The sequence below is a fragment of the Daphnia pulex genome, chromosome 5 (genome assembly GCF_021134715.1).
Source record: "Daphnia pulex isolate KAP4 chromosome 5, ASM2113471v1".
In the NCBI taxonomy this organism is placed as follows: domain Eukaryota; kingdom Metazoa; phylum Arthropoda; class Branchiopoda; order Diplostraca; family Daphniidae; genus Daphnia; species Daphnia pulex.
In genome coordinates, this window is record NC_060021.1 from 10,561,729 (window position 1) to 10,582,601 (window position 20,873).

A 20,873-nucleotide genomic window follows, 5' to 3' on the forward strand; every position below is an offset into this window, starting at 1 on the left:
AAATAGCTACCCATGGTCTTGTTGAAACCCATGGCTAGAAAGTACAAATCAAAAAGACAATCTCAATTAATTGCAACACGTTCGCTATTTTAAAAAAATGGAAGAGATGATATTAAGGTTTACATTCAAGTGCTGAAAGACTGAAGAGGGATGTATCGCATATGTGGATGTCGGGAAGGTTCATGGTGTTGTTATATTGAACGATAAACTCGCGTTGCAATCCTCGCACCACTAAAGATTCGTAGCTGATCATAGAGACGGAGGTCAATAGTCCAGCGCCCAGCAGGACGACAACTATCATCCAAAAAGCTCTCAAATGCCAATGTTCGTTGGTGTCGACCATTCTAGCGAAACCATGACCTGTGGTGGTCTGGACGAACTTTCGCCAAATTTCAGATGCGGGACTGGTGTGGCTTTCTCCCATTTTCCCTAATGAGGAAACTCCACATCCCTTACCATTGGTGTTGATGACTACCTCTGGAATCTTGGTGACGAGATCAGTTCCTTCACCGTTGTCGCTGAAAGATGGCTCTTCCGACTCTCCCGAAGTGCTAAAAGTGTTCGTTCGGCTGAGGAAACTTTGATGATTTTTGCTATTTTGGTTAATCTCCGCCTGGCAGTTGTAACACACGAGAGACATCTTTGTCTGAATCGTGATGCTCGATGTTTAGTTTCCGGGTATTTTGTTGGAGGAGAATTACAGTGAGGCTAAGGCAAGGCTTGCTCTAAAACGACTAAACCTAAAACTCGAACCCGCCCTAACGGCAGGAATCCCCAATGACCTACTCCGTTCTGACCGAATTTTACGAACTTATTTTTAATAGGCGGCTACTATTAAAAAGACTAATAAATAGCCTACATGTTGTACTTTATCGAAAAATTGAGTGGCTTTTAGCCAAATAAGTTCGACATTAAGTAGTACGGGGCAGAGAATAATGGGTTTCGTTCGTGAAATAATGCACTAGATGTCAGTTGTCAGAAGATATTGCGCGGACTTTTCTGGTGCGATAGCGTGCAGGTTGGATTATTGGTATAGCGTCGAGTGTAGATGATGTTATTTTTATAGGACTCTATATTAGTTCTGCGATCAATGCCGTAAAATGTCACACAACAATGCGAGGACAGTAAAAGTCTAATATTTCTAAATTTTGCTTTTTCGTTTAGTGAAATAGAATATTATTCAAATTTACTACGCAACATTGTAGTTCGTCGGATGGATTTGTTTTATTAATTCTACTTTTATGGTCTTCTTCCTCTTTTGGGCTTGAACAATTGCGTGCTGTAATCGCTTATTTCCACCCTATAGTGTTTCCAATTTCCTGTGAATTGACTCTTTAAATTGGGGTCGTGTTCTCGTGCGCTAATTGATCTTTTGCATGATTGCTCTATTGTTCTAAGTGTGTGTGTACGGAACAAAGCTTTTCTTCATTTACAAGATCGCCCAATTGTGTAGAAATTAATGGGCGAATAATCCTGCAAGAATCGATATCTATGTTCGCTAATGGTTTGTTCTACTACCGCTACTTGTCCTGTCATGTGCGCTACTTCCGTTAGTGCGTGATATCTAAAGCGTAACAATCAAAAGCAACCACTCTACTTTGATCTGACGATCACCTTGTAGTTGGGTAGAATAGCCAAGTAATCTGAATATCCAAGTGGGTTGCCAGGCAAATATCCTGACAGGAAGTCCAGCACTTCCTGCAACATATTGCTTTCACGATGGGCAAAAGTAATATTTATTTTCCGTCTGAACTTTTTTGTTTTTGCCTGGGAGTTGGCATTGTTCCCATTTTTGTCATCCGTACTTTTTCCGGTAAAATTGCCTCAGATCTGGTACTTCCAAGTTCGAATCGGTGGATTGCCGGTAGTGTGGGCAGATGTCAACTCCCTTCTAGCAGAAGAACTGACATGTAAATAATTCCGAATAAGTTAGCTAACGAACGGAAGCGTTGCCCTTGGCAAAGTCACGTCTTCAACAGTCACTGCTCCTGACAGTTTCCTTGGTCAAAGTGTTTATACAAAAGTTAGTTGTTGCTAGTCAGTCATCTGATGCGATTCCATTGCTATCCGGGGAAAAATCTATCTTCAGCGTACCAAAAGATAAATTATGACTTATACTCTTTTAACAAGAATCCATAACGTCCTTCTGATTAGTAATTGTATTAGCCGAGAGAAAAAAAATCCTAGTCAACCAATTAGACCTGTCATTATAGTCATTACGTATTCCAAAGTTCTAGTAAATGACTGATAATTGCGTTGATAAAGGGTTTATTTTTCTGATATGACATTGAGATTTTATAGTAACAATAAAATAAATGTAAGTTCGCAATAATAACCCATCCAAAATCTAAAACAGAATGATAATATAATTTTACTTCATAACACTATAGCGAAGTTTGAGTTGTTACCGGTAATCAGTTCCCTGTTAGGACATATTTTCAAATTTCAAATGTAAAATCAACGCAAATTAGTGGCGAATAATGCTAAGCAACAAAAATATCGTAATTTGTATCCAGCTAAGGATTTTCCCCCAACACTGATCGAGCTACCGTAAGCTACGAATGATTTAGAAAATTTCTTCAAATGACGTGATTCCCTGATCCACAGTGCATACAAGAAATGCCAAAAATTCCGTTATGCAAATGAGAAAAGAGTATAACTGAGTAGAAAATCAATAAACTGAGCCAATGAGATGGTGTTTCAACAAATATGGACACAAGGTGGGGGGGGGGGGACATTTGGAAATTTTACTAGAGATCAAAATCCGCAGTTTCTGAGAGCTTCGTTGAGCTGATTGATGTTCGTTGGTGGCTGCTCTTCGTCCGACATCTTGGGCGGATGGCTTTCGGGAGGTAAAATGAAAGTCATAAGAAGCAACAAGCAACCAAAACAAGAAGCCATCCCTCCGCTTAACTTTAGGGTATCGAGAATGTTGTTGTGTTCGATAGCCTTACGGTCGAGCATGTTGACTGCTGAGATGGACGAATCGCTGTTGTTGAAGCGGCCATTTGTCCCCATCTTCTCGTCGTTTTCCATCGGGTTAGTAACGAGTGCCGAATGACGAGGCAGCAGGAAACCCAAGAGGAGACATGTCAAGCCCAGCAAGATAATCAATGTTCCAACACCGAATGACCAGGCAAAGCATCGACGGTGTACGTGCCAACATTCGACTTCGCTTTTATTTTGTCCAGCTCTGGCGAGGAGAGAGTAATCGTCGTCGTTCTACATTTGCGTCAATACGTAATGAAATGTTGATGAAAAACAGAAATAATTGTACGACAATTATGGACTTACTGGTTCAATTATGCACAATATTTTAGAGCCAGGAGGATCACTGTCAGTGAAACCATACAAGGTGCTCAGATAGTGTTTCAAGGGAGCAAATTCCGGTGAATTTACCTCAATAATTCTTTGTTTCCCGGTCTTGTAACTACCTGCTTTTGTGAAATCGATGCTTTTCTTGGGGTTGTCTTCGGAACCTGTCGATTGCAAGTTGGTTTTTTCGGCTGTGTCTTTCTCTGTCTTCAGTTTGATTTCCGATAGACACTCCATTGCGAACGGCTACACTCGAATAAGGGGCCTTCAATATGGCGTCGGGATGTTGCTATTGCAGTATTGCTGCAGGAATAACTGCACCGTCGGAGGCTGATGCGTACGGACACAGATTTACGACGTAGCAAGTGAACACAGTTGGCGCCGGCGCTAAACTGATCCCGCCAACCAATCGTGCATTTTCATTCATCACAAGACCTATGCATACAAGATGAACGATAAATAATACATTAGGCTTGGCTCAGGCTTCGAGGAAGGAATTCTATTTTAGCGCAATTTATTCCGCATTGTCCGAGTCCCTAGCATCAACAGGAGCCGAGAACAGATTTATCTCTTAGCTTTATGTACGTAATACTTGGCTTTTATGCGTTTTCCTTGACTAACTTTTTATTTAAAATTCATCGGAGTGAAGTACCCTTTTAATTCTTTCTGATTTAGCTACACCGACATAGCTTGAACAAAATTTACTATAGCTTCTTTTCTTTCCTGCTATTACAGCTGTGCCATAACGAAAATAATACACTTGTTATTCTTTGGATGAGGGGTAGGCTTCTTGCACTTACTGTATGTGCACTATATGCATTGCCAAACATATTGCGTGGTACGTGTTGTATGGGTTCTTTACGAATATCAACCGCACGTCAGAGAAGAAAATAAAAAGTGGAGAGGGAAGAAGTGCAATGAAATAAGGTCTGCTTTTATTACACTTTTATCCATAGACATTTAAATTGCGAAAATGTAGACTTCCAAAACGGGAGTGGCTTTTAGTCAAATGAGGGAATTTCATCATTATTTGACGAAGACAATAAAAACCGAAAAGGTTTTTTAAGGATACAACTACGAAAAAGTGAATTTAGTTTTGCCCTAAACGTCACTCTACCTTTTTCATTTGATGCACTTGCTACATGAATCGATTTTTGGTCATTCTAGTACGAAAGGCTTTCGTTGAAACGAATGTGCAAGGACTCGGAGAATCGTCAGATTGATTTATAGTTAGATTTATGGATCTTGCCCATATGTATTCCTTTCCTATAACAGGAGTGAAAAGACATTTCCCGTCTGCTTAATACCATAAACTTTACAACACGCTCGTTTCTCTTTCCAATCGAATTATAGTGTATTACAGCCCTTTAGGACCACCACCAGGGAACAGGAACTTTATCAGGAAAAAATTCTACATTTAATTCTTGAATTTAGACACATGCTCTATACTTATATCTGAATTAGGGAATATGTTTTTATGTAGCTCAATTTATTTTGGCAAATAGCGCTTTGCGTGCGAAGCTGGATTCTTTATTCATTTCAAATAATGAATCCAATGGTAAAAGTATACTAGATGCAAATAATTTCTTTAAATTCAGAAAATTTCCGCCTCAATTCAACATTTAGATGAATAGGCTGTGACTTTAAATTAAATGGGCATATCAGTAATGTCCTTGCAATAGAGCTTAACACGAACACATAAAATAATCGCTGTAAAATTCCTTGCTGCTTGCTTCAAATTTTACAGCGATAAAGTGAAAATTTTTCTAGACTTTTCCTATTTTTGCGTCATTTATTCCTCATGTGGAATCAAATGACTGAGTCAGTAAATCTTTCTTGTAAGTTTTTCGACAAATGCACTTTCGAGTGCAGCGAAATAATAAGACGATCATTTCCAAAAGCGTTACGAAGCTGGCTCCAAGGTAGAGACTCATGTTTCCTCCAACGTCACCTGTTAATGAAAATGAATTATTCAAATAACCAGCAATAAAGTTGACACTAGTAACTAGTTGGGAGGATATACTTAGCCACTTGACGAGACTTTCAGGGTGATTTTTAATGATTGTGAAGGTAAAGGAAGAATAGTAGAAATGGATAGCTGAGTGGATAATGTGATCATTGTGTTTCTCGTCTACGTGCATGTCATCATGATCTCCTAGATCCAAATGTGTTGTCGAAGATGAGACGTGATAGTTATCGAAAATGCAATCTTCCGGACACTCTGCAATAAAATTTGATTCATTGAATTTTTTTTTCTCCAAGAATTCTCTAAACTTCACCTTGTAGTTTTTGTTTGATTTCGTTAGCCAGTTCGGGCGAATGCACGTCAATCATCACATTGGGATAGCACTCGTTCAAAGTCCCTATTTTTTAAAAGTAATTTGGTGAGCCGACTTCAAAGAGTCAAGAGTCTTTTGTTCTCATTTAGTTGCTCATTTAGCCAACCCATTCGATCAAAACGGAAACGAGAGCAATTCAACTTCGCCTCAAGTATTGTACGGGTCGCGGCGAAGACGCAGTTGCGCTGACTGTAGACATTATGATTGGGGACGAGATATAAGTGGTCGGGAGAGTCTGGAGACACGCAAGAGTGAGTTGATAAAATACCCTTCTTCAATTCTGTGTTGTCTGTCTGGATGAAAAGACAAGCAAATATTTCCTTTAATTCAAATAATACGCTGACAATTTAAGCTTACCCTGGTTAGAGAGATAGAAACAGATGTCCATGTTCCCGGCTACATTGAAATATAACAAGAAAAATGTAATTAAAGTATTGCAATTGAGTTATTAAGAAACGACAATGGGAAAATGTTATATGGCTCCAACATTAGTAAAGCGGCCAACTGTAGAGATTATGGGATTAACAGCTGTGATTGAATCCGAGACAGCATACATGATTCCACGTCTTGACGCCACATTGCTTGAAATGATGGTCGAATCAAACTCTGTTAATTGAAAGCATCATCGAGTCACCAAGATAAGGCTATATTTAAATCAAAGCACATCAGGTACCGAATCGATCCACAACGTTGGTTTTTAAGTAAACTGTAAAACCATAGATTTGCGTATCGAAAATTTCTTCAAGAGGCGGCTGGAAATGAGTTGAGACGCAAATCGCAGCCAAATCGGTGACGAAACGACGGTTGCCAAAGAACTTGGAGCAGCAGTTTTTGCTGGAATAGAGAATGCGGTCGTGAGTGCACCCGAGAATTATGGCTTCGCACCTGTCGTACACAACTGATTACAAGGTTGAATTGAATTTTATTTCATTTTTCTCTGCTTACCGAAGCGTCGTTCGGTCAAAGATTTCTTTAATAGTTTTGTCTTTAATCAAACGCCGAAATTCTTTATCGAGGCGTTTTTGCTTTTTCGTGTCCTCAATTATGGCTCGTGATGCTAGCAAGTGTGAGAGAGCCAAAGTCATGTAGGAAGCCATCGTGTTATTGATGCCCATTTCTAAGGGGAGAAAAAATTCAGTTACCGCTAAAAGGTGGACAACGCCAATAGCATTATTTTTAGCCATTCGGAATAGGATGAATTTTACCTTGAAGAGCAGTGCGATTGAATAGAGATGTATCGCAAATATGGATGTCGGGCAAGAACATTGTGGCGTTGTTCTGAACGATAAATTCTCTGCGTAGCCCACGAACTACTAGTACCTCATAGCTGATTATGACGATTGAAATTAAAAGTCCCGATATGAGTAGTACCACCACCACCACCCAAAATATTCTTATAGATTTGGGTTCGTCACTGTCCACCATTCTAGCAAAGCCATGGCCCGTCGTTGTTCGAGCGAATCTCTTCCAAAGATGAAAGCAAAGGGAGTAATTCTCTTGTTTAGCTGATTTCGATAGTGGACGTGGTCGACAGAACTGTGATGGGATTTTATTCATCGTCGACTGAAAACGGTCCATTACACCGTTCGGTGGTGTGATATCGACAGCAATCCAAGCATTTCTACGCAGATCAGCTGGAACAACAATATTTGAAGCAAACAGAGAAGTAGTTGCCACAGAGCCAATGGTCTTACCAGCAGCTGACATAGCTAGGAAGACGAAGAATTTCGATACATCCGTTTGAGGGGAAAATTGGTCGGAAACTGACACCTTGACACTGTATGGAGCTTCTACCTGCGCCGCTGAATTCTAGTTTTCATTCTGCGCTAAACCATACGTAAGCAATGGTCGTCGAGGAATAATGTTGGGTAATAGGATGCGCTTGTGCTTGTCACACGTTTTTCTTCTAAGCGAGTCGCTCGATACCGTTATGATACACAGACACAGAAAGTTCTGATCAACATCATTAAATTTGACCTGCCTTTTTCGTAATAAAACTATGGTGGAGACTGATCTGTACCTTATTAACTAACTGTCTAGAGTCTAGGTAATTATCGGCGCACTTCTTATTGGCAATCCGTTCGTGCCACATTTCACGAAAAATCTAAAGGTAAGATTAAAGTAGTAATAATGCTAATGCAAATGCCATACAGCTACGTAATGCTTGTTAAAGTAATACGAAGAGCTTCGTAAAGAGCACATGACATTAAAAATACTGTATTAAAGGCATCAACCATCAGTAATGTTTATATACAATAGATTACCATGCACGATTTAATCATTATTTAGACTTGGTGCAATCCCGCAGCTAGATGGCTCATTCAGCCCTAGCTTTGCAATACCGTATTTTCCATTGAATCTGCATTGAACCAGTAGTAGCTCGACGACTTCTCGACAACCGTTTTGTATTTATTTGTATTTTTATTTGTCTGGTATTTGTAATATTTTTGGAACTAGCGTGTCCGTTATCCGTTAAACCGTTAACGGTATAGTAAATCTTACTCGAATGCTCGACCCTAGATGGCGAAATCAACAAGCCCCATCTCGCGGCAGTCATGGAAATTAACATTGTTTATTTGTTTCTTATTGGACCTGAAAATGGCGACCACATTGCGAGTGTCGGGTCAAGTCGAGTAAGAGTCGCTTACGTCAAGTCGTCAACAATTCCTGCCTTATTACCAAACAACAAAAGCACCGCGAGTGTGGATTGTGGTCGAGGAGAAATTGGCGATGGTGAAGAAACTATTGACAGGGAGGACCGTAAGACGTGATAGTACTCGAGCAGCCCCATCAATTCCAACAGTTGCTTGAAGATTTGGTCGAGACAGAATTTGATAAAAAGCCCTTTATCAAGAGTAAACAATTTGAGTGGTTCCCTCAGTACAGTTGAAAAACAAGCATATAGGTGCATACAGTTGCAACAGTTACTGGAAGATTCTACCATGACAGAATTTGATAAAGCCCTTTGTCAATAAAAGCAATGCATATTGAAGAAGGTATGTTCCATTCCATTCCATGGTAAATTGAAAAATGCACATGTGTTCATACAATTAAACATGTGGTTTTTGTTATAAAACACACTAATGTTTTGTTACACTTTACTTAAGGCAAAAGAAAATCCTCTCTGAATCTTGACGAAGAAGTGGCTAGAGTTACCTTTGAGACTGTCATCAAAGTGGAGAAAGAAAAAGTGAAACTTATTCTACCCCCTTCGAGACTGTCATTACATTGGCACACTCTCATGTTGATAACATTAATGGTTATGGTGGAGTCACCATCAGAGGGAAAGCAGTGGTCCCCCAATTAATTGAAATCCCAATCTCCTTTACTAGCAGACATAATTTTCAATTTGGGTATGGAAGGCTGGCACAAAACATGTTAACCAGAAAACGGGTGATGCAAACCAACTTCTGAAACTCAGTGATGACCGTTAAATGTTTGTGTCAACTGCCCACCCTTGAGGACCGCCCAGTCAACGAACCGCCAACCTAATCGCAACCTGCTGCAGCCAGCACTGAGAACTCGCGAATACGAGGAACTGCACAACTTTGTACGGAAGTTGCAGACCCACAAGAGCTCCTGGCCGTTCCTCAAGTTTGTGGCTGTAACGGAAGTCCACAACTTTTGTAAGATCATCAAGATTACAAAGAGTTGATACCTGTGACTTGGTGAATTTGTTGGTAACATCATCAAGATTTCTTGTTTTCATTTAACAGTACCTAATTGGTAAAGGTAAAGTGCTCACGCGTATCCGTGACACTCCGTGATTTTTGTACTACTTACCGAAAGTCATCGTCGTTTATCTTTGCTGTATGCATCGCTTTGCTTGATCCTTGATTGCGTGGACAAAGTCGTTGGTCTTTTCCGAATATTTCTTTTACTTCAAGTATATTTTTTATTATACATGAAGTTTAACATGTTTCAGCTGATGCATTGTTTACAAATTATTTTTTGCTAATATTTTCAAGTGAAACATTGTTTCTAAATGAATAGAAATTAAATTTTAGTAAACAATAAATATTAAAATCAAGTGTATATAGAATATAATATATAATTAATGTTAATTATGAAGCTGCCAATAATAATCGTTTCTTTTATTTTTAATAGTTTCAAAACCTAAAACATTCTGTTGTTTAAGTTGGCGTGGTGAAGTACCAGTGGTGAAGTCAGAAATGGAAACAGGTATTGCTTTAATTTTCTCATGTTTCATATACACACTTAATTTCTGGAAAATTTGTTAAGTTTAATGTAAGTGGGAAGTAGAGAGGACAGAGAAAATTCTTTTTGCATATGAAAAAAAAATGCTCTGACTTATTTTAAGAGAAGTTTTACATAACAAGACATTTAGTCATGTAGGGTTTTGTGTTGGAATTTGTTGGTATAGTTAAAATGTGTGCAGCAAACTGAAGCTTATCTGCTGCAGGAATTCTCTTGAATAGAATAACCAATGAAGTGTTGTTGGCTCTTAACTAGTATCTGACTGTGTGTAAGGCCTTTTTAGTTTTTACATGCTAAGTCATTTCTTCAATCATTCTTCATCTCATTTCTCCAATGTCAATTGCTATTTATTAAGTTAGTTTTAAGCCTAAACCATTTGGTATTCATTTTGATATTGGTTGTTGACTTGTTGTAGACCTATTCCAATCCCCAGCAACGTCAACCTGCAGAAGGAAAGGCCAGTTTGCATGGCCTTCACATTCGAAGGTCACGGAGATCATTACGTAAAACGTGTCATGCAGTGGTGTAGAGGTTGGGTGATAAGGGGGCGTGTTTCATCATTATCAAGCAGGTACAGTAGCCGCAAGGCTTAAGAGGTTAGGATGCGAAAAAATCGTACAAAAAGAGAGAGAAAAAGCCATGGAAATCAGTCGAGTGAGAATCTCCGACACGGCAACAACCGCTGCCCACTATTTGTCACCAACTTCCTTTTTCATCGTATTGAACCAGTTCAAGCATAGGTAAATATTAATTATTTTTGTCGTGAATGTTATAAATTTGATATGACCAGTTTTAATTGAAACTTCATTTTCGAATTGTTTATTGTATAGTTAACTATGGCTTTGTACTGCTGTTGGTTGTTGTATCGTTGATAACTGGGTCAACCACGAGTTTACCGATGTCTGGGTATGGTGGATACTGGATTCCAAGCAACAGCAGCGAAAGAATAGTACACCACGTTGCAGCCTTAAAACACAACAACGTCAACATGCGTAATACCTACTTACTACACCATCAAGGCTCCAAGACTACACGAAAACTTACGCTGCCCTTGAGCTACTACACGGAGTTTCATCACCAAAGCGCCTGAGTACTACCCAGAGGCTCCCAATTACTATTCTCGTTATAGCTACTACACCGAGGTTGCAGCTTGTTACACCACCAAGGCGGTTGAGTACCACGCCGAAGCGTTCAAGTACTATACTGCAACCTACTGCCGCGCACTATTTGTCACCAACTGCCTTCATCGTATTGATCTAGTTCTCAATAATGGGTAAATATTCATTTTTATTTTGAGTCGTGAAGCAATGCTATCCTTTTTAGTTGTAGATGTAAACAGTTAAAATTTAGAAAATTAATTTTCAAATTGTTTATTGTATAGCTAACTATGGCTTTGTGCTGCTTTTTGGTTTTGCATCGTTGATGGCTGTGTCCAACATTGGTGTACCGATGTCTCGTGGGTATGGCGGATAGCAAACCGCAACGCCGCTGCCTTACTACACAACAACAACAACATACGCAACAGTCGGTTACTACACCACCAAGTCTTCAGAGTATTACACCGAAACTTATGATGCCCCGAGCTACTACACCGAGCTCCGAACTATAAGTCTGCCCTGAGTTACATTACCAAAGAGCCGGAGTACTACCCCAAAGCGCCCAAATACTACATTAAAACCTACGCTGCTCCTAGCTACTACACCGACGCCCCGAAGTATTACTCTGCGGATAAGGAGTCGTCTAATAAAAAAGTCGTATTAAAGGAAAGAGAAAAGGAAGTAGAAATCAGTCGAGTGAGGATCTCCTACACGTCAACAACTGCAGTGTACTGTCTGTCACCAACTGCATTCCTCATCGTGTAACCAAATCGCAATCATGGGTAAATATTCAGTTTTTTTATGGAGTATCGTATCCATTCCACATTTTAAATATGTTAATTTAGTAATAATTGAAAAATACATTAATGACAAGTGTTGCATCATTTCTAAGCAGGTACAATTACCGCACTGCTCGAGTTGAAAGGTTAATCAGTAGAAGGAAAAACTTATTAAGCGAAAGATAAATGTCGATAGAAGTCAGTCGAATGAGCATCTCCGATATGCAACAACCAGTTCGCAATCATGGGTAAATAATATTTTTTTTAAATTTAGCTATGTATCAATCCCACTTTTCTATTTTTGTTAGAATACCAGTTATAAGTGATTATTAATGTTGAAACTAATTGTTTAGTTAACCATAGCGTCTGCCCCGAGCTACACCACCAAGGTACCGGAGTACTACACGAATACGTATGCTGCCCCAACCTACTACACCGAGGCTGCCAAGTGCAACTCTGTCCTCAGCTACTTACTGCACCAATCCTAAGTACTACTTTGTTCCCATCTACTACACCGAAGCTCTAGCTTATTACATCCCCGAAGCGGTCTACTATTACACCGAAGCGCCTAAGTACTACACTGCAACCTACGCTTCACCACGGAGCCATCGGAATACTAAATCATAACCTAGCCTACTACACCGCCCCGATCTACACAACCACATCTGAGCCAGTCAAGTATTGTTATACAGCGCCTTCAATTTTCTAGTAAGGTGGCAGTGTCTTATGTTAAGGGTTTTGAATTGGAATTGGAAAAATCCCGAAAGTGTTCTGTTCAGTACTGGTTCTATTGCAGCCTATGCCGATGAAAGGAATTTTGTATTTTGTTAACTTCATATTATGTACAGTTTAAAAAAGTTAATTAACTGTTATTAAACGTTTATATGTAAAGAAGGAAAAAAATTATGTAAAATTTACATGGTTATGTAGATTGAAAAATTCTTTAAAAAAAAACACGTATAGATAAACTACTTAAAAATTGTTGAGTAATCTTTACGTCAACACAATTTATCAATCTTCAATTGCAACAATCTTTCATCGATTTACAAACATTATGCCAGCGGCGACATATTATTACCTAAAATAAGTAGATTTAACCATGTTGTAATGTTAGCAAGCAAAACCTCAAATTTATAGATCTTACAATTTTCTAAATGAGAACTCAGCAAAATGTAGTCACAGCAACCACTTAAGTAGAAATTCAAAGAAGCATTGTCTGTCAATTGTCCTCAAAATAAATAGCAACATAGAATTTGATCTGGGAAAGGCAACAATATTTTGAAGATTTACAACAACTTGTATGCAACAAGTTAACCTGAAATCTAATACTTATTATTAAATGCCACAGTAATAATTTTAAATGCTGGATAAAACAAGTACCTTGCACATAGAAACTATTTGGCTTTAGACAGCTTGCACCGGATTGTCCTGTTTGTACTCTCTCTGTTTGCACATAGGTAAACTTCAGCTGAAATTTTCTGAAAACGAGCCAAGAATGCAATAAGAATCATTAGTTAAATTTTGTGTTATTTAAACTAATTAAATTAGTAGTGCTTTTATCCCAGACAAGCTGTCACATTCCAATGCTGCTCTCCAATTATCAATGGCCATCAAAACCTACAGAAAGAAAAGAAAGATTTATCACAGGTAAGGTAATGTGCAGAATGACGGGAATAAAGCTAAAAGGGTGATACAGGTGATTATCAAAACAATCAGAAGTCCCTAGTGTGAGGATCACATGAGCCAGAACATGCTGTTGTTGTGAGGCCGGGTAGTGTGGAAAGGATTTTCATCTTCACCATCGTTTATGATTGACTTTACATTTGCTGTTACCTTGTAGTATGTAGCCTAGTAGAATGCCACGATGAATAGAAACACATTCTGAATAACGGGCAGGTTTACCTTACCAACTGGTGTTTTTCAAACCAGCAATCCACTGTCCAAGCACTGTTGCCTAGGTGCTGAAACGTCGGGATTCACTTGCAGACAAGGAACATGAACGGATAACTGCCCTCAGTGCCTTCTCCTTAGTGTAGAAGTTGGACTGGCGTCCATTATCACCTTGGGGATTTCGTCTGTTGTGATGCTGTGTGTGTGTGGTGGCTTGTTGGTGAAATTTTGCAAGGAGAACGTTATTACGTGAGTATTAAAGTTATTTGTTACCTTTGTTTGTCAGTTCTTTCAATTGAGTGCACCGAGCTAGAGCAGACATTGTTTTCATGTTACTTTTAATTTAAACGTTTCTTCTTTCTGACACTAGACGGCATATAGCCTTTGATCATTTTTTACCTGTCAGCATCAGTTTAGTTACGTTTACTTTGCACATCTCTGTAGCGATTTCTTAATGCTACTTCAAAAAAATTTTGGGTGATAACTGTCAGTTTCTGTTTCAGCAACAAAGCTCACTTATTAGATTTTTAATTATGGGTATTTTTTTTCTACTTCCGGTTTTCTTATTTCAGTCAGTAGTTCAGTAAATATTCATTCGACGTACAAACTAACCACATATTCGTGATCCTCGTAAAATTTGAGGTAAAGTTCATGTTTTGTTTTGTACGTTTTCGTACTTCCGGTTTTGAAAATTTTCCTGAACTATAGTTCAGGAAAATTCTCGATTTTGGCCAAAATCTGGATTTCGTTTAAATCACATCTAATCGACCCCAAATTTCACGTAGATCACGAATATTTGGTTTATTTGGTCGGCAGCTCAATGGTTGAGGCGCTATCGCTTACTTCCGGTATACTTCCGGAAAATTTGCATAAAACTAGCAAGTGAGCTTTGTTCTCTGCACAATTCTTAAGTCTCCTTGCCCAGTTTAAGCAAACAGAAATGGTCTTTTTGATTATTTTTGTGACTTTAGTGACTATCTAAAGCCGGTCAGTTTTGGACGTGTCTAATAGATGGCGTGAAGGATATAGAGACAGATGTGGGCTTATGGGACTCGGCGACTCGTTGTCTAAATCTATTTTCAGCTACAGCTATTTTCTTCGAAAGTTACAAATGAACACATAGGTTAATTCGAGTGATTTCATTTGTAACTTGTCTGTGATGTGTTCTATTCCTTGTACATGTTGGATAACCTTAGTGTTGTTTCTCATCAACTGACAGAAGGAAACGTAGCCTACCGTTGACTATTTTGTTCAAAATGTGCCATCGAAATGACACAGGTAACTACCAACATTAGCTTTACAGTATTGCTGAAACGTACAATCTTCTCATCTTTTATTAGGATTCATCATAATTATCTGCTGTAAGAATTTGACTTGCTATATCACCAACCCCATCACGGACCAATCTCTCATTCCATCTTCTAGGGAACCTTAGCTAACTGTTTGGTGGTTTCATGTGTAAGTTCACTTGTCATGTCACAGAACTTTCTTTGTTGCAGTCTAACATGTATTCAAAGTATTGATCTGCACTCACGTCTTTCTAATGTTATTAGACGATTTCAACTGCAGTATACTGATTACTGTTAAATTATTCTTTTAGATCATAGTTGTCAAGCACATTGATGACACAAATTATTAACAATGTGACTTAATTTTCTTGTTTTTTATTTACAGGTTTGAAACTACACATGGTTTCTAAATTTGCATGACAGACTTTAAGAAAAGTCATGTTGAAGAAAAAGGACTGAGGACTGACTCTGACTGACAGTCAACAAGCTACCTGTTGGCTGCTTCCCTTGAATCTCCCTTTTTACTTCCTTAAGCTTGATTTGAGGTATTACTCTCTGTCGCTCAAACATTGTTGAAAATTATTGTCAAACTAATAAATGTTCGCTCTGTCTACAGGGTAAATCCTTCGCTACTTATCATGGACTTCATCCATTGGGGATGCTATAATTCAAGAGAATGCTGTCATTCAAGACTGATAAATTGTGTAGTTGTTAGATAAAACAAGTGCAGTCAGTTAAGGCAGTGTATCCTCCTGTCTTGATCGACTTTATGTGCGAGTTTCAAAAGCAGTTTATCACCCAAAAGAGACAAAAGGAGTATGTCTGTTTTATTTGGGTATAAATTGCTTTAAAATTTGCACAGAAAAATATTTGGGTTGTACCGGAGGCTTTGTTTATTAAATTCCAACAATTTTGATACATATATTGTTATTAATTAACTTAATTCATTTAAAGTTAATTCAATTAAAATTAATTTTATTCATTTAAAGTTAAAGAATTCCAGTTAAAAATATTAAAAAATTATTATTTAAAATTTTATTTCAATATTTTAATTCATTGTTTCTTTTATTTTAAATTTTGTAATAAATGTTTTAGATAGAAAATATTTTTTTTTTTCATTTATTGTAACATAACATTATGTAAAAAAAGATTTCGATAGTAAGTTTACAAGTAAAACAAAGATAGCAGGTTTGACTTTGATACACAAACAAGTTACGACCTAATCAGGGTTGAGGTGGTTACAACATCTAGAATTACCACAGTTATAACTTTTGTTGCAACACATCATTCTGAAAAGTAAAAATCATCAATATCTTCTACCACATAAAGATGATGTAACACAAATACAGATAATTTTTTATCAACTAATATTTCATCGGCACTGCAACATCAGGATGGTACCGGAATCAGTTACTGCAAGGACTTCAGCGCAATTCAGGATGAAATCTTGAACAGAAATCAGCGTACGAAACCGCTGAACATTTTCAGAATCCTGTGAGAAAACATTTTTTTAAATCAAGTAAACAGAAACTTTAAAATTTTCTAATGCAAATCACTTCCACAAAATCTTATCTTATAGCTTATCGCCTGCGTGAGTTTAGAGTTGAACTTGTGACTGAACACGGTATTATAAAAAAAACAATACATTTTCAAAGTAAAAGTCAATAAAATCAGCCAAATTACCATTCCTACAAATATTCCTGCAGCTTTGTTTCAAGTCTTGCTTCAATATTTCTGGAGAACACCAGCAGCATGGACTGCATACAGCAGGTTGATCATCATTATCACCAAGGCAGTTACATCAGATCATCATGAGTCCTGTTGTGAAAAGAGATATCATACATTTAAAAATAAACCTGTACCAGATATTAAAACATAATGAAAAAAAAAAACGAGAGGCCATGTCAAGTTTAAATTAAAATTAAGATCAAATTCAAGCAGCAGCAAATGATTTGAATTACAAGACTAGGTTGCATCAAAATTTTGTAAAATGAAATGGAATTTCATGTTCTAGTTATATTGAAAAGAAAATAACAAGAAAAAGCTGTTGAGGCAGGTAACTATTTTCACAAAAACTCTTGACTCACTACGATATTTAAATTGAAATTCCTAACTTTCCAAATTACAACCCAATATCACAATCAAATTACCATTGCAAGATGCCAAGACGACTGCATTTCTGTTCCACTTCAGGATGACACCAGCAAGGTAGATAGCTTCCAAAACCTGCAGCTCAATTTGACATGGAACTCCATTTCAACAACTGGCTGCAACAAAACCACCTGTGACAGTAATACAGCTTTAAGTTTGCCAAATTCTTCTAAAGATAATGAAAGAAATCTCTTACCCAAACATGAACTGCAGACCAAATAAAGCCACCAAAATAAACTCAAAACTGACTTTGGAAACCTAACAAGCAAAAGAACTTTAATAAACAAATAACATTTTGAGATGTGATAAAAAAATGATAAAAAAGTTAATGAAAGAACTGAAATTCTAACTCAAGCTCACATTAATAAAATGAATGATTCCTACACTCAAGTGTTACAGCAGTGAGTTCATTAAATTTAAAGCTAGCACTACACTCCATTGACAGCATGCAGCACTTCGACCACCAGCACCACAGACTGCATGCAGAAGCTCTTCACAACAGCACACAGTCTTAATACAACAGCTCACCACACCGTTAACCAGCTGGCCGCAACAAATCAAACGAAGTGGACTGCCTTGAAAAAGCTCAACTTCACCAATCCTTTAATCCTACTTGAAAAAAAAAACCTAATCAATATCAATGGACAAAGTGTTAAGTGACAATGTAAATAAACTTTTCCTATTTCTTACTATACAACAAATAGCCAACCAAACCTACGGGGAAAAGCCTTCCAATGACAAGAACAGATGTGTACCACAGGCAAGACCCAAAGAATGTAGGAATTAACTTTAAGTTCTCGCACTGTTTTTAAAAACCTCAGCATTCAAATTTTGATAATGAATCTACAAGTAGCAAGATGGAAATATAGTATAATATACCTAGAATTGTCAAAAAAATCTTGTGAAAATTTTTACATTCAGAAGCCCTAATGAATTAAAACCTCAATTACCAAGAGAATATTTGTGAAGAACAATGTTAAAGTTGACTGATTGACTGACCACGAACACAGTAACTGACAGCACAGCATCCGTAACAGAAATGACGTCAGCGGCATAAGCTTGCCATGTTGCCAATTTGCTAAAACCAGGAACTTGCCCCCTGGTGGACACACTCTGAAGCCAATACGATTACTAAAACAAAACAATTATCTTTTCCGTTGAATTGAAATAATTCATTTACCATTAAACAACAAGTCTGCACAAGCTCCATTCCAACGCATCTCTACTGGAGAACCACTGCACCCCAAACAGCCACAGCAAAATAGCTCAATCAAACCGTCCATGAAAACCTATAAGCACAATGCAAAAGAACATTTATGAAACAATAACATTGATTACGTGAAAAATAAGATTTCAAAATACAATTTTCAAATTCTAACAAAGAAGTTTAACATAAGCTTGCAACTGTAAAATTAAGGAATCAAATATTTATTAGTTGAGGCAGCTATTAACTTCAAATTTACATTGACTTGAGTAAATAAATCAATAAGCTAGCCGAAGATTATCACATCACAAAGATTTCATTTAGGATTATTAAGAAGACAGGGAATTTCAATTTCTGTTCCGACCCATAAAATTGCAAATCTCTACAAGCAGTCAAGCTGATGAAGATCTCTTCATAAACGCGGTCTTGTTTGGAAGCAGGAAATAGTTACTTTATTTAAATCAAGTTAATGTTAAACAGTTTAACTTCAATTAATTCTTAACTAAGATGCATGGGCAGCACACATACACAGACACATGTTAGGCAAAATGCTAACTCTTGATTTATCCTACGAGTACATTTCCATTTCAGATTTCCTATTTACATTTTGTCTCGCAATATATTAGAAAGTAGAGACCCTCTTAAAGACTAACCTTAATTCCACGGCAGCTATCAAGTACACATAATGCTATGAAGAAGCTTGGACTTCATGATCTTCATCGGGCTGTTGAAGATAAATAAAAGCTCAATTACTATCACAAACTAAATCAAAGATTTTAATTCTAAGAAAGTCTTATTTCTTAGTTAATCAACATTTTACTTCTACTGTTTTAGACGTGCAACATGCATAAAGAGACGACATTTTGGGGGGAAAGTATAAAGTCAAAATTGATAGCCATGTTAACACGTAAATTGACCAAACACATATTTTAATTCCATAACCTCATAAAATAAAAACAGGACTTACCATTGATGAGCCGAAAAATGTCAGGTGAGAGAGTTTCCTGTAAGACTGCACCAAACCTTCACGGACAGCGTCTCCGATGAAAAGAACTAGACCAAAGAAACAAGACCCTTCCAGGTTCGCCCTCGGGTATTAACGGGCAAGATATGACTAATCACTATCAGTTAAAAGCTTTTGCTTATTTTCAGAACAATTAAAATGTAGGAATTTCGTAAGATTTTTTTTATTGTAATTTTCTATTAAACTTATCACCTGAATCTGTAGTTCGGAAGAATTTTGTTGAGCAATTCTAAGATTATTCTCCATAATGTTATTCTGTTCACAATTGGTTGGTAGCTTTAAGCTGCTGACGTTTTTTACTCCGCTTTTTATCCTTTGGACTTGATTACTTGAAACACACTCTTTTGATTTTGGTGGCATCTTTTAGCAAAATTCGAAGTAAATCTAAATCAACCTGTTTGACAGACAGCACGGAACGAATACTTCCGGAGCGAGTCAAGCTATAACTACACTCAAGTAGTCAAGTCCATAAATATCTACCCCCTATACCCCCTTCCCCCCCAAAAAAGGCGCGAAAAAAGAGGATCTTACCGCTACAGAATTGTTTTTGTGCTAAGTATTATCATTATGCAATCGGAAAAGCGAGTATACGAAGAGTTAAAACGGTGGTATATTAGAAAATGAGAAAAAATTAACAATGATTACAAGAATGCCTTCAAAAGTATGATTTACGGTAAACAATTCTGTCGTGATACGGCACAGCTCTCGAAGATTTTATGACATCAATGATTGCATTTGAAAAATATTACACATACGACTATTCAGTTAAAATCCAATGTTAAATACATTTCCATTTTTCTAACAGATACAATCAACGTAGATATAAAATCACTGGTATGCCTGAGCTAATGTGCTCATCTTCTCCTGTCCTTAACTTTCTTTCTGAAACAGACATGTGCACATCCAAATTTAGGTGAGGACGATACATATCCATGTCTAATGTCTAATCACCAGCCTAACAGTCAAAATCTAACATTTCTCGTTAGGGCATTACCAATATGGTAAATTATTTCAGTGCTTACCATGCATGATGTCTACTCATCGTATGGTATATTGATATCAGTGAGTGACTCACAGAAATGGTTTAGTGCACTACCATGAAAATCAAGAAATCCATTTGATGGTCATTTTCCTTGACATCACAACAAAATTAGTTAGGCATACAAAATATGTAAGAAAACTCAAAATACCAAATGATATCGCGCAGATTTACCCTTCATGAAGCATTTAGCTATGCGAAACCATTACAATGACAATCATAAATAAGGTAATCCATAGTATAGTCGTTTGCCTGAGAATCGAAACAGGAATATTGAAATTATGCGTTACTTTAATAATTACAAATTTCAAGCTTACCATGTTCACATGATCGGTAACTGGTAAATCAGAAAACAAAAACAAAACAAACAGACAATCGAATTGATGTTGTGGTTGTCCTAAGTCACAAAAAGCTAATGACTAAATCCGCATAAAATTAAATAAAATTTAGTATTACCAAATGAATCGAAACTTACCTATCCGCTGAGATAAATTACTGTAAGTTTACACAAAAAGTTTGAAGAAAATC

The 20,873-nt window shown here is 37.3% G+C and overlaps 3 protein-coding genes and 5 long non-coding RNA genes across 25 annotated transcripts; 3 read left to right on the plus strand and 5 right to left on the minus strand.

The window, feature by feature from the left end:
* Window positions 1–2,251: 2,251 nt before the first annotated feature.
* LOC124194580 lies at window positions 2,252–3,632 on the minus strand. Its single transcript, XM_046588835.1, has 2 exons — window positions 3,295–3,632; window positions 2,252–3,222 (listed from the first exon to the last, which is right to left on the minus strand). Exons 1-2 carry the CDS (start codon window positions 3,550–3,552, stop codon window positions 2,758–2,760), a joined length of 723 nt encoding a protein of 240 aa, XP_046444791.1. The 5' UTR covers window positions 3,553–3,632; the 3' UTR covers window positions 2,252–2,757.
* A 1,417-nt stretch (window positions 3,633–5,049) lies between these two features.
* Window positions 5,050–6,253, minus strand: LOC124194579. Its single transcript, XM_046588834.1, has 6 exons — window positions 6,142–6,253; window positions 6,012–6,050; window positions 5,761–5,947; window positions 5,595–5,678; window positions 5,339–5,536; window positions 5,050–5,266 (listed from the first exon to the last, which is right to left on the minus strand). Exons 1-6 carry the CDS (start codon window positions 6,208–6,210, stop codon window positions 5,115–5,117), a joined length of 729 nt encoding a protein of 242 aa, XP_046444790.1. The 5' UTR covers window positions 6,211–6,253; the 3' UTR covers window positions 5,050–5,114.
* Window positions 6,254–6,319: 66 nt separating this feature from the next.
* On the minus strand, window positions 6,320–7,627 carry LOC124194846. The gene is made up of 3 exons (XM_046589228.1): window positions 6,860–7,627; window positions 6,600–6,771; window positions 6,320–6,539 (listed from the first exon to the last, which is right to left on the minus strand). Exons 1-3 carry the CDS (start codon window positions 7,359–7,361, stop codon window positions 6,320–6,322), a joined length of 894 nt encoding a protein of 297 aa, XP_046445184.1. The 5' UTR covers window positions 7,362–7,627.
* A 602-nt stretch (window positions 7,628–8,229) lies between these two features.
* LOC124194591 lies at window positions 8,230–10,329 on the plus strand. Its single transcript, XR_006874977.1, has 4 exons — window positions 8,230–8,650; window positions 8,762–9,334; window positions 9,762–9,836; window positions 10,288–10,329. It is a non-coding gene; the product is annotated as an uncharacterized LOC124194591 (long non-coding RNA).
* Window positions 10,330–10,341: 12 nt separating this feature from the next.
* Window positions 10,342–12,639, plus strand: LOC124194587. 4 transcript variants are annotated; one of them, XR_006874972.1, is made up of 6 exons: window positions 10,342–10,375; window positions 10,444–10,612; window positions 10,703–11,145; window positions 11,254–11,751; window positions 11,862–11,996; window positions 12,102–12,639. It is a non-coding gene; the product is annotated as an uncharacterized LOC124194587 (long non-coding RNA). The 4 variants fall into 4 exon arrangements; XR_006874971.1 differs by having other exon boundaries at window positions 10,343–10,375; window positions 10,441–10,612; XR_006874969.1 differs by lacking the exon at window positions 10,342–10,375 and having other exon boundaries at window positions 10,389–10,612.
* A 356-nt stretch (window positions 12,640–12,995) lies between these two features.
* On the minus strand, window positions 12,996–13,952 carry LOC124194590. Of its 2 annotated transcripts, XR_006874976.1 has the most exons (4): window positions 13,656–13,952; window positions 13,548–13,596; window positions 13,129–13,365; window positions 12,996–13,070 (listed from the first exon to the last, which is right to left on the minus strand). It is a non-coding gene; the product is annotated as an uncharacterized LOC124194590 (long non-coding RNA). The 2 variants fall into 2 exon arrangements; XR_006874975.1 differs by having other exon boundaries at window positions 13,129–13,596.
* Window positions 13,953–14,674: 722 nt separating this feature from the next.
* LOC124194589 lies at window positions 14,675–15,343 on the plus strand. The gene is made up of 3 exons (XR_006874974.1): window positions 14,675–14,916; window positions 14,979–15,096; window positions 15,313–15,343. It is a non-coding gene; the product is annotated as an uncharacterized LOC124194589 (long non-coding RNA).
* Window positions 15,344–16,044: 701 nt separating this feature from the next.
* Window positions 16,045–20,835, minus strand: LOC124194584. Of its 14 annotated transcripts, XR_006874951.1 has the most exons (11): window positions 20,821–20,835; window positions 20,663–20,742; window positions 20,497–20,597; window positions 19,250–20,438; window positions 18,936–19,006; window positions 18,259–18,367; window positions 18,029–18,191; window positions 17,275–17,687; window positions 17,078–17,209; window positions 16,611–16,745; window positions 16,045–16,419 (listed from the first exon to the last, which is right to left on the minus strand). It is a non-coding gene; the product is annotated as an uncharacterized LOC124194584 (long non-coding RNA). The 14 variants fall into 14 exon arrangements; XR_006874952.1 differs by lacking the exons at window positions 20,497–20,597; window positions 20,663–20,742; window positions 20,821–20,835 and adding an exon at window positions 17,797–17,957 and having other exon boundaries at window positions 17,275–17,336; window positions 17,439–17,687; window positions 19,250–19,357; XR_006874954.1 differs by lacking the exons at window positions 20,497–20,597; window positions 20,663–20,742; window positions 20,821–20,835 and adding an exon at window positions 17,797–17,957 and having other exon boundaries at window positions 17,275–17,336; window positions 17,439–17,690; window positions 19,250–19,357.
* Between the last annotated feature and the right edge of the window lie 38 nt (window positions 20,836–20,873).

Excerpts from the sequence above, each read along its gene's own strand:
- LOC124194579 (XM_046588834.1), bottom strand. The coding sequence starts at position 6,210 with ATGTATGCTGTCTCGGATTCAATCACAGCTGTTAATCCCATAATCTCT. Across the intron at positions 5,679-5,760 it reads TTTCCGTTTTGATCGAATGG|GGACTTTGAACGAGTGCTAT; the intron begins GTTGGCTAAATG and ends TTTAAAAAATAG. Across the intron at positions 5,267-5,338 it reads AAGTCTCGTCAAGTGGCTAA|GTGACGTTGGAGGAAACATG; the intron begins GTATATCCTCCC and ends TTTCATTAACAG.
- LOC124194580 (XM_046588835.1), bottom strand. The coding sequence starts at position 3,552 with ATGGAGTGTCTATCGGAAATCAAACTGAAGACAGAGAAAGACACAGCC. Across the intron at positions 3,223-3,294 it reads TATTGTGCATAATTGAACCA|AACGACGACGATTACTCTCT; the intron begins GTAAGTCCATAA and ends ACGCAAATGTAG.
- LOC124194846 (XM_046589228.1), bottom strand. The coding sequence starts at position 7,361 with ATGTCAGCTGCTGGTAAGACCATTGGCTCTGTGGCAACTACTTCTCTG. Across the intron at positions 6,772-6,859 it reads CAATCGCACTGCTCTTCAAG|AAATGGGCATCAATAACACG; the intron begins GTAAAATTCATC and ends TTCTCCCCTTAG. Across the intron at positions 6,540-6,599 it reads TTTGACCGAACGACGCTTCG|GTGCGAAGCCATAATTCTCG; the intron begins GTAAGCAGAGAA and ends TGTGTACGACAG.